The 11,749-nt window shown below is 37.6% G+C and overlaps 1 protein-coding gene and 1 pseudogene across 1 annotated transcript; both read right to left on the bottom strand.

The window, feature by feature from the left end:
• Positions 1-246: 246 nt before the first annotated feature.
• On the bottom strand, positions 247-2,612 carry LOC114499016 (annotated as a pseudogene).
• A 243-nt stretch (positions 2,613-2,855) lies between these two features.
• LOC114500090 (olfactory receptor 4C15-like) lies at positions 2,856-5,189 on the bottom strand. Its single transcript, XM_028516679.2, has one exon. It carries the CDS (start codon positions 4,402-4,404, stop codon positions 3,358-3,360), a length of 1,047 nt encoding a protein of 348 aa, XP_028372480.2. The 5' UTR covers positions 4,405-5,189; the 3' UTR covers positions 2,856-3,357.
• Positions 5,190-11,749: the final 6,560 nt, after the last annotated feature.

The following is an 11,749-nucleotide window of genomic DNA, read 5'->3' as shown; positions in this document are numbered from 1 at the left end:
GGTTTTCACTTCTGTTTCCAGTTTTTATTGGAGTTGGAGGGTTCATCAGTGTAGACACCCCCAGTGAAGGAGGCTCAGGCACAGATTTCCAGAGGAGTAATTTCTCAGAACATCTTTTCTAATCATCAGCTTATCTATATGGCACCCTTGAGTCTGTAAGTGTCCAGGCCCTAGGGATTAGCTCTGATGACTATATTCATAAAAACGAAATGTGGGGGGGGGGGGGGAATGGTACTTATACACACATGCAAGCACATGCACTTATTCTGTCATTTGTCAGTACTTTTTTTTCCAAAGGAAAATTTGCATAGGAAGCTAAATTACCTAATGAGTTTGACCAAATGTTGATAGAATTTAAGCAAGGGTCATCCTAGGTTGTTCAAAATGATTATGGACTTTAAGTAATACCATATTCTAATGCAATCCTCTCAGATTTCTTGTTTATTTCCCCCAAAGAATATTTTACCTTTCCTGTCCATGAAACAAAAATAAGATATTAAGGAAGTATATTGGAGTCCCTGTATAGTATTTATTAACTGAAGTCATACTTTGTTACACCATAAATTTGTCATGGCATTTTTCACCTCGGCATTCCTCAGTGTATAGGTCAGAGGGTTGAGCAAGGGTGTCCCAATTGTGTAAAATACAGCCACCATCTTGTCTACTGGAAACGTGGTTGGTGGGCCTGTATATATGAATACACATGGACAGAAAAATATGACAACAACAATGAAGTGGGATGTGCATGTGGAAAGGGCTTTTCACCTTCCTTCTATGCTGGGGTTTCTCAGAGAGTACAAGATGACAACATAGGAGATAAGCAGAATTATAAAACTCACCATGCAAATGGCCCCACTATTAGAGACAACTAGCAAATTGATCACATATGTGTCCATGCAGGCAAGTTTCAACAAGGGCTGCAAGTCACAAAAATTGTGGTGAACCACATCGGGGTTGACCCACAAAAGAGCAATTGCAAAGCCAGGGAAATCTGTGCTGAAGAGTGGATACAAGATCCCACCCAGGCCAGAATCACCAACACACCAGAGACTGGCTGGCTCATGATGATTCAGTATTGCAAGGGCTTGCAAATGGCAACGCAGCAATCAAAGGTCATGAGGATGAGCACAAAGATCTCCATGTGCCCAAAGAAATGGACTGTGAAGGCCTGAGTCATGCACTCACTGTAGGAAATGGCCTTCTTCTGAAAAAGGACATTCACAATCAATCTGAGGGCTGTGGTTGTACAGAGGCAGGCATCAGCAAAGGACAGATAGAACAGAAAGAAGTACATAGAACTCCCAAGGGTCTGGTTTGTTTTAATAGTCACTACAATGAGAAAGTTCACTGACAGTGCTGTAAGGTAAAGAATCAAAAAGACCACAAATACTGCCTTGATCAATAATAAAGATCAAATATAGAGATAATCTCCCTAAAAACTGCTGTTGTTAATCAAAAACTTGTAAGAGATAAAATTATGGACAGATGTTGTACAACCATGAAAGCCAGGTCATATAATTCTCCTTTATTTTATTTTCAATAAACAAAGAGAAGTTTTGGGGACATAAGACATGAACTTAGCTACTGAAAAGATGTACACATTAGATCAGACCAACAGTTTCAGAGATTTTATCACTGAACTAACTCATTCATGTTGCCTAACACTCCTGCACTTTCCTAACTCCCTGATCTGGGGGGACATCACAGTAGTGGAGAATGTAATTTTCCCTTCTTTAATTCTTACTTTTACCTCTTGAAATTTTAAACCAGTTCAAATATATTTGATACTACAAGTCTCCTCTTTTTTCCAACATGGACAAATGCCTCTATCACCTTTCCATCTGTATTGCTGTGTGTTATTAACTATATATTTAATTAAATTACACAATCCTAGATTATATATTATTCTTGTTGTATAATCTTATTACTCAAACAATTTTCACTAACATTATTTCATTTGACCTGCACATTCTTTTATAAGGTAAATGTGCTTATTTTCTTGGTCCTTTCAATGTGGAAACTTTGACCTGAGATACAGAAAATTTTTCCACTTATAGGTGAGATTATATGACATTTCTCTTTCATCACTTGGCTTATTTCACTAGCATAATGCTCTCTGGTTCCATCCATGCTGTTGCAAAGGGTAGGACTCTTTCTTTCCTTCTGCTGCATAGTATTCCATCATGTAAGGTATCATAGTTTTTCCATCCACTCATTTACTGAGGAACCAACAAAACAAACAAGCAAGCAAAATATAATCAGAGACATTGAAATTAAGAACAAACTCACAGTAACCAGCGGGGAGGGGGGAGGAGTTAATGGGCATAAGGGGGATAGGGTTGTCAGGAACATGTACAAAGGACTCATGGAAAAAACCAAAGAGGGGTATGATCAAGGGTAGGGAGCAGGGTGGCTGGGATGAGGGGGAGTAGTTGGGGGAGAAATGGAGACAACTGTACTTAAACAACAATAAAAAAATAAAGGAAGGATGGGAGGAATGACGGGAGGAAGGAAGGAATGAACAAAGGAGAGAAGGAAGTTTTTTGAAGTACAGCTAAGTTAACATTAGAGTGGGGTACTGCTAAATACCCTCTGTCTCTAACATTCACCATCCATGTCACATAAAACTTCAAACTTATTTCATGTAGATTTCATGTATACCTTCTAGGATCATGTAGATCCTAGAAAAAAGAAATCCTGAGCTCTCCAAGAAAGACATGAATTGATAACTTAATTATCTGGTCTAACTCCAGAATCAAGTTCTGTATGCTGCGTCAGAAAGAAAATATCGAAGCAGAAAATAGATATCTAAATGAGTGAGTGTTGAAGAGGCAAGAGTAGAGAAGGAGTGAAGTGAGTACGGGAGAGAGGAGAGATTGGGAGTGAACAGAACCAAGGCAAAATGAGTAAGAGAGTAACATACAGAAAGACAGATGGGAGGGAGCAAAAGAAAATATCAGGGAGGATATTTTCATGCAAGATTTCATCACAGAACTTCGTTTCTGTCTCTATGACCTACTGTAATATCACTGCCCCAAAACCAGAAAGAGAGTGCAGTTATGAATCATGGGCAAGGATTCTTGAAAACCCAGGTATGGAGAAAGAACAGCCCGATTCTGTTTTCATTCTAAATCTCTTCAAGGGATAGGTCCCCCAAGACAGAAATTTCTGCGAATATGGCCTCAATGCCATCTACAGTTACTGGCCTCTCGGGGAGCAGAGATGCTATTGAGAGTGCTGAAGCAAGGAAAGACTTAGGGATCCTGGACCACTCTAACTCTTTATTGTAGAAACTATGCTGAGCAACTCCATCATGTCTTAGAACACACACTGGGTGTAGATTCCATCAAGTCAGTCTCATCTTTCATTACAAACTACCATTACTCTGTTCCACACATTCCTCATGGCATTTTTCACTTCCTTATTCCTGATGGTGTAAATCAAAGGATTAAGCAAAGGGGCTAGGATGGTGTAAACTATTGTCACCATTTTGTCAAAGGAGAAAGTGGATGGAGGTCGGGCATACGTGAATATGCAAGGGACAAAGAACAAAACCACAACAGTAATGTGAGATCCACAAGTGGAGAGAGCCTTCAACTGCACTTCAGTACTGTGGGTTCTCAGAGAGCACAAGATGATGCCATAGGAGACAAGCAACAAGGAGAAGATTAGGATGCACATAAACCCACTGTTGGCCACCACCAAAAGGCCAAACACATGAGTGTCAGTGCAGGCCAGCTCTAGTAAAGGGTACAAATCACACACAAAATGATCAATGACATTGGGGCCACAGAAGGGCAGCTGCAATGCAAAGAGAATTTGTATTGTGGAATGCAGGAAGCCCCCTGTCCAGGCCACCCCCATCAGAGTGCCACAGAGCCTCCAGTTCATGATAGAAGAGTAATGCAAGGGCTTGCAGATGGCCACATAGCGGTCATAGGCCATGACTGTGAGGACAATCACCTCCGCTCCAGAAAAGAAGTGTCCAGCAAACAGCTGGATCATGCAGCCCTCAAAGGAGATGGTCTTCCTCTCAGAGAGAGTGTCCACAATCATCTTCGGGGCAATGGTGGTGGAGAAGCAGGCATCCAAGAAGGATAAGAAAGCCAAGAAGAAGTACATGGGGTAGCTGAGGAGTGTTGGGCTGCTGCTGATGGTCACCACAATTAGTAAGTTGCCCCCAAGAGTTGCCATGTAGCTGAACAAAAATATAACAAATACTATTTTCTGAACGTTTGGATTCTGTGAAAGCCCCAAGAGGACGAACTCAGTTACAAAGCTTTGGTTTTGCATGATTACCAAGGAAAAGCTAAATGCTGCCAGACTAAGCATACAAAATCTGCAATAATGATACAAAGAAAAATTCACCTTGGACCAGTTTGTGATACCATTTAACAAAGTCATTGACCAGTTGGTGCATCCATGTGAAAAGCTGATTACATGCTTCTGTTGTAAATGAAAACAGAAAATTAGAAATTTGCTGAAAGTTGTAGTAGGAGGTCAGGCAGAAGTCAGGAGGAGATAAATCCTTCAATACTTTAAATTGGCCAGAGCTTATGTATAGGAAAAGTATTCATATACAGTAGGGAAAAGACATATTTTTAATCTCCACTGCCAAAGCAGATCACTTAGCAATGGTTTCCTGGAGTGAATTGCTGAGGAGGGTTCTGAAGTCACATCCACATTGAAGACAAAGAACTTGTAATTTATTGGTCATTCCTGCCATTGGTATGGAAAGGGAATGGGGTGACTCACATGTCATCACCAGGAAATGACCTTATCTACAAAGAGAAGAGGAAATAACCCCTAGTTTAAGAGTCATTTGAAAATCATCACTACTTATCCAATTGTTTTTAACTCTGAACTGAATTGGGCCTTTAAGATGAATACAGAAAGCAGACTGACAGCTATCACAGGGGAGGTGGGTTAGGGGACTGGATGAAAAGGTGAAAGGCTTAAGAAAAACAACTCATGGACAGACAATAGTATAGTGATTACCAGAGGGGAGGATAGGTGGGCACAGGGGTTATGTAGAAGAGGTTAAAGGGTGAATAAATGGTGATAAGAAGGAGGCTTGACTTTTGATGATGAACACACAACACAATATACAGGTGATGTATTATAGAATTGTACACTTGATGTCTATATAATTTTGTTAACCACTGTCACCCCAATAAATTCATTAAAAAAATAAAAGATGAATTAATTTATTCTATATAAAAAGGAAAAACTCTATGGAAATGTGCCTAGCTCTACACTAACATGTAACAAGTATGCACATGCTGAGTTGGGTTCTTTCTTCATTCATCATTTAAAATAAGAAGGGTTGTGCCTGGCTGGCAGAGCTCAGTGGACTGAGCGTGGGCTGTGAACCAAAGTGTCGCAGGTTCAATTCCCAGTCAGGGTACATGCCTGAGTTGCAGGCCATGACCCCTGACAACCGCACATTGATGTGTCTCTCTCTCTGTCTCCATCCCTTCCCTCTCCAAAAATAAAAATAAAATCTTAAAAAAATATACTCCCATTTTCCCAACTACATATTTAAAAAAAATAAGAACAGCTGTTTAGAAAGAAAATACCTACTTAAGCTTATTGTCAGCATGACCAAGTTAACTAATGTAAAGAAAGTAGCTGTTTAAGAAATAGTCCTAGGAAACAATTTATGTTATATCCCTATTTTCCTGAAAGACAAACCATGCTTAGAGAGAAAACGTCAACTAACATGCTGGGTCTGGAATTTAAACACAGAATGCCAGCTCCAACACTTAAGTATTCCTAATGGATCAAGACAGAAAGGAGCAAAGCTGGCCTTTCTGCTGTCTTCATACACCTGTGGAAATCAAAGTCTTCTGATTCTTTTGTTCATTCCTGAAGGAGGCCCCTTGATGACACAGAGCAAGTGATGTACATTCAGAAAGTAATAGTCCAATTACTACAAAATGGGAACAACCACATAGGTGAGGAATAGAAACAATATGTTGAGTATAGCTAGAGTCTTCAGACTTTTTAAATTATTTACTAATTATTTATACTATGTGGCCTAACCTGATATTGTACAACTTGACATTTATATGACTTTATTGTAAACTAAGTATGTTCATGTATAACCTACAAGTTCATCCCATAGGATTATGGTGAGTGTCAAATTGGCAAAATGCAAAACTTGCTTATGACAAGTGCCCTCACCAATTTTCATCACTATTCTCTCACTTAGCAAGGCAGCTACCTCATCCATAAGTCTTCCAGATAAGTTACTCCAACTATTGACTATTTTCCATAGATAGACATCAGTTTTCAAGAATGGTTGTGTCCACATCTGTACATAAAACAGAAACTTATTTCTCAAATGTGTGTGTGCATATACCTACAATCTGTGTGTTAAATCAGTAAATAAAATAATAACGAGACTTCCTTGACAAATAAATATAAGCTGGTCTTTGGGAAAACCATTCAAAGCTAAAAAAACACAATTTACAATGAAGATACGATTGTTTGTTAATATATGTCTTCATGCTTACTTTAAAATAACCATTTCCACTACATTTCCAAGGTACTAGACATTCTTATACAAAGATGCACTGTGAACACCATATTGAGCTACAAATTGTCACCCAAAAAACAAGAGTACAAAGCAAATCCTGGAAGGTCTCTGGATCAGTCAATGACCATTTGTTAAAAAGTAAAGGATACCAATGTATGATCCAGCAGATAACAGCTTGTCAGCAATGAACACATTGGGCATATATTCTTTCAAATTAGTGTTTCAGTTTTTATCAGATAAATTCCCAGAAACAGAATCACTGGGTCATAAGACAATTACAGTATTAATTTTTTGAGGTAACTCCATAGTGTTTTCCACAGTGGTTGCGCCAATCTGCATTCCCACCAACAGTGCATCAGGGTTCCCTTTTCTCCACATCCTCACCCTCACTAAAGGTACATTTACACAACAGAATACTACTGGGCTGTAAAAAAGAAGAAAATCTTACCCTCTGCGACAGTATGGATGGACCTGAAGAGCATTATGCTGAGTGAAGTAAGCCAGTCAGAGAAAGACAATTACCATATGATCTCAGTCATATGTGGAATCTAATGAACAAAATGAATGAACAAACAAAATAGAGACAGACTCATAGATAGAAAGAACAGGCTGACTGCTATTGAGGGTGAGGGCTGCTAGGCGGGAGAAGTGAGGGGACTGAGCAAAAAAGAAAAAGAAAAGACAGAACATTTATGGCCACAGACAACAATGTGGTGATTTTCAGGGAGAGGAAAGGGGGGGTGTGGTGGAAGAGGATATAGGGGGATAAATGGCAACAGGCAGAAACTAGACTCGGGGTGCTGAACACAGTACAGTGTACAGGTGATGTGTTGTTGAATTGTGTGCCTGAAAATTGTATAAATTTGTTAACCAGTGTCACCCCTATCAATTCAATAAAAAGGGGGAAAATTATATGAATTCTAAAATTGCAATCAAATTACTTGATATCATGTAATCCTTCTGCAAATGTTTTAACAAATACTTCCAGGATTGTTACCTTGTTTCTATTCCATTTATTAGAACCCAATCTTAAAAAATTTTCTAAAGGTGAAATGAGGTAGTGTAAGTTCTTTAATTGTAGATGATAAATGTCTTTTATAACAGTAAAACTTTAGAAATATATAAAATGTTCAATAATGGGAAGATGTTTCTGCAAATCAGAGTACTACAAATTAAGATGCTATGAATACTAAATAATACAAGGACATAAATTGTGAGGCATGTTTACAATATGTCAAATGAGAAAATTAAAATTGTAATAATTCTGCTTCTTTGCACAGACATTTTAATATAATTTTAAAATTTAGAAGAGAACATATGGTAGACTTACTTTTGTTATGTACATTTAACATTAAGGGTCAAGCTTAAGCCCTGACTAGTGTAGCTCAGTGGGTTGCGTGTTGTCACGAAAACAAAAAAACAAATCAAGTTTAAAACCCACAACACCATATCATCCTCGATCTAAACAGTTAAAAACAAAGGAGATGGTTTTTGAGTATAATGTTATTATCTCCAGTATAGTTAATTTGCACAAGTAGAACTAACATGCTAACATACATAGAATCTTACACTAAAAATCATAAACTAGTGGAAATCTTCCATAAATAGCCATATCATTGGCCCAACCCTTCCCAATCTCTATACTCACTTTGAAATCAATTTGAAGTTCATATACTCCTGTAGGAAGCAGCTGATTCTGTTCATATTTTCCCTAGAAGATTCCAAGGTCCTTCCTTTCTTCATAGCCATGTATTTTAATATACTGGAGCTGCACCAGATTGTGCAGGGCCCCTCCCAGCCATGGACTGTGGGCTTTAGTCCACCTCATGGGGCTGTGGCCTTGGGAATGTGCCCCCCCCATTCTCCCCAGTGCCCACTATTTCTTTCTCATGTATTTTGTCAGCAAACTGATGCTAGCATCCGTTGTTCTAAAAACAATAGAAATTCCTGTTTCAACTGCAAAGTACATATAATACTTGAAAGTACATGAAAAATTAGTAGTAAGGTTCTCATAAGTAGTACTTTGTAATTATATTTCAAGTAGTGAATTTTAGATGCATTTATACGTACCTGTATGTGCATATCAGTTATATTTGCATGTAATTTTCTAAGTAAATATAATTATTAAAAATTAAAAGAATAGATTAAAGCCTTATTGAAACCATTGTCTTACTTAAGTTCCCCAAATCCAGTGTATTCTTTACTTTAGCAATAAAAAATTTATTCTCTATCTAGCTAATCCTGTTCTTTTTTGACTATCTGGGAAATGTTTTCTTCAGATTTCAGAGCCCTCTCTCTCCTCTCCGTAATAATCTGCTGATGTCCCTAAATGTCTCAACTTGTACACCCTTACTGATTCTGGAATTTAAAAAAAATAAGCTTTCTCTGTGTTCTCCTATGTCCTTCCTGACAGATGCCTGAAATATATTTTTTTTCCTATTGCCCTAGTGATTCAGTTCACTTTAAGAAAGAGGCAAAGCCACAACCACTAGCACTAAAGCATTTTAAGTTCAGCCATATTCCTGAACTATTCCTGAAGAGTTCTGATGCAGAAATCTGAGGCTACTTATGACATCAAATGCACTAGGGGAAATTAAGTAAACATAAATTGGAAGATTCTGCTCTGTGACTTAAGTGAGACACCCTTTCCTACCCTTAGTGAATGGCTCTGTGCCTTTGCTGGAGATTTAGTATTGGGAATATTAGTGCAATATTGTATCGATAATTGTGAAAGGCAAACAGCAGTTGAATTATGATGCTCCTACAACATGATTCTTTATGCATCCTCTGAAAATGCCACTTTTTAAATGAAAACACCAGGATGGGAATATTCAAAACTACACCAGGACTTTCAACCTCATATGAATAATTGAGAATACAACTAGAAAGAATAAATTAAATCCTGTTACAAAGCCAAGACAGAAATATGCACTAGTTGCATTTTTAAGGTATTTGGATTTAACCTAAATGTGAGAAACTGAAGACAGGTCTGATTTCATTAGATTTGAGTTAATAGGACCTCCTAAGCTTCCAAAAACAGTTTGCATTCTGACAGCTGCTATTTATTGAGCATGGACAGTACTATATGTCAAGAACTCTCCTATTGACTCCACTTGTATTATTGGTTTCTTAGCCCTCTGAACTTGGTGATATAACCTCCATCAAATATAAAGATTCTGAGAGCCAGAAAGGTTATATAACTAGTCTGAGTGTGCACAGTTAAATGATAGACTCATATGTTGCATTAAACCTCATACCTGGACCATGACACCCTACTTTTAAGTACAGCATCACAACTTCACATTTTCTCTAAAAAGAAAAAACTGTGAATTACACATCTCATCATGTGTGAGTTCCTTAAAAATGCTGATGATAGCCATCTCTATTCTCTATAAACAAAAGTTCACTCAGTGGCTGGGTAAGAATGTGAATATCTTTTCTGTGTTACCTTTACATCTGAGAGAGAGGAAGACCATCTCTGGCAGACAAACAAGAGAATGTTCCCTGCTGCCTGAAGACTGGGATTAAAAACAGCCCTTGGGTAGGTAGGTGCTCAATACATGAGGACTTATCAAGCAAAGGCAGCCCTTATTTTCAAAGTTTTAAAAACATAGAAATTTAATATAGAGAATAGAAGTTGTCTGCTATGTAAGACAAAAAATGTATCATACATATAAATACAATCACATATGTCAAGTACTTACTTTAAGTACCTAATACACACTCACTCATTCAACAAATATTTATTGGAAAATTACTATGCATATATTAATGTATGTTTATCCAAACAAATCATAAAAAGTGTCCTTGTTAAATGCCTTTTGTAACCGCTCCCCAACATGTTATTACCAAACAGCAGCAGCTCATCCATCCATGGTATGAATGAGTCTCCCCACTCCTGCAGGTTTCTGCTATAGGCATTCTCGTGCCTTCCTCTCCCACGCTCCCAGCACATCCTTCACCCATCATGCCTGCTTGCAGGAAGATGTACCATCACCAACAGAATGAGGAAAGATGGGGACAAAAATTTTCCAAAAGAAACAGGGGAGAAAAGATAAATATATTCTGAAAAAATACATATTTATTTTCCTTTTAAAGGTACATGGATAAAGAGCTGTATTTTTAATCACCCCAAATGAAAATGTTATACACATGTGAAAACTAAGTGCAGCAACTTCATTGAATTCCCTTATTTATTCTGAGGTGGACTCCCCCAACAGAGCAGAAAAAAACCATAGTGAACGTAATGAAAATAAGATATAAGAAAAATGGTTTAGAAATAGCAATGAAAAAATAAAAGTTACCTTGTCTTTTTTCTTTAACTCTACTATATTCTTTGTAGAAGTAAACTCTAAAGAAGAATGTTTAAAAAGGAAAAATCATTACGTGCAAATATGTTCAACATAATTATTAAGAGCTATGGAAAATCAGAAACAGCATGGAATGTCCTACACTAAGACATGATGAGGTAAAATATTTCACATCTCCTTGAATAATCTGTGGGTTTTAACAGAGATTATTTTTAAAATTGTGCAATGTCATACAAAAATTCTGAGGTTGTAAACTTCAGTGTAAAAAAATATGAATATATAATGTGACTCTAACTTAAATATTTATCAGTAAAAAAGACCTCAAAATATTTTTACTTCTACATTTCTCATATTGAATTGATTATATCTTTCCTGATTCTTGACATACTGAAAAAGAGATTCAAACCTAATATAGGTGGAGGCAGGGGTGACTATATGATTTCTAAGATGCACTTAAACCTGGGGTTCTATAATTATGTGATTTAGTTTTGGGGGGCAAGGTTAGGAATCTCACCTATGAAATTGTCTCTGACATAGGCTCTGACATAGCTCCATGATCAGGGCCTAGGGCAGCTGTCAGTGCACCAAGAAAGGAGAAAAGATGCAAGTTTAAAAATGACAACTAGGTCAGCTACTGTGTTTTCATTGACCCAAAAATGGCACCTCTGGATAAGGCCCTTCTCCCAGGCCTTGCAAGAGTGCTACTGCATATCCTTTGTAGGCAAATTCCATGACCTTTCTAGCTGTGGCTAATTAGGCCTCAGGGGTATTTCACCATCATTAGCACATCTTGCCAACAAGCCAATTATTTCATATAACTGAAATGAACTCTGAGAATTTTTATACCATTCATCTTTAATGTTTAATCCCCTCCTTAAGTCTACATGAAGATAAACCA

The sequence above is a fragment of the Phyllostomus discolor genome, chromosome 6, assembly GCF_004126475.2.
Source record: "Phyllostomus discolor isolate MPI-MPIP mPhyDis1 chromosome 6, mPhyDis1.pri.v3, whole genome shotgun sequence".
NCBI lineage: Eukaryota > Metazoa > Chordata > Mammalia > Chiroptera > Phyllostomidae > Phyllostomus > Phyllostomus discolor.
This window is presented reverse-complemented; position numbering and strand designations above follow the sequence as displayed.

Coding starts and splice junctions, on each gene's coding strand:
- LOC114500090 (XM_028516679.2), bottom strand. CDS start 4,404: ATGACTTTGTTAAATGGTATCACAAACTGGTCCAAGGTGAATTTTTCT.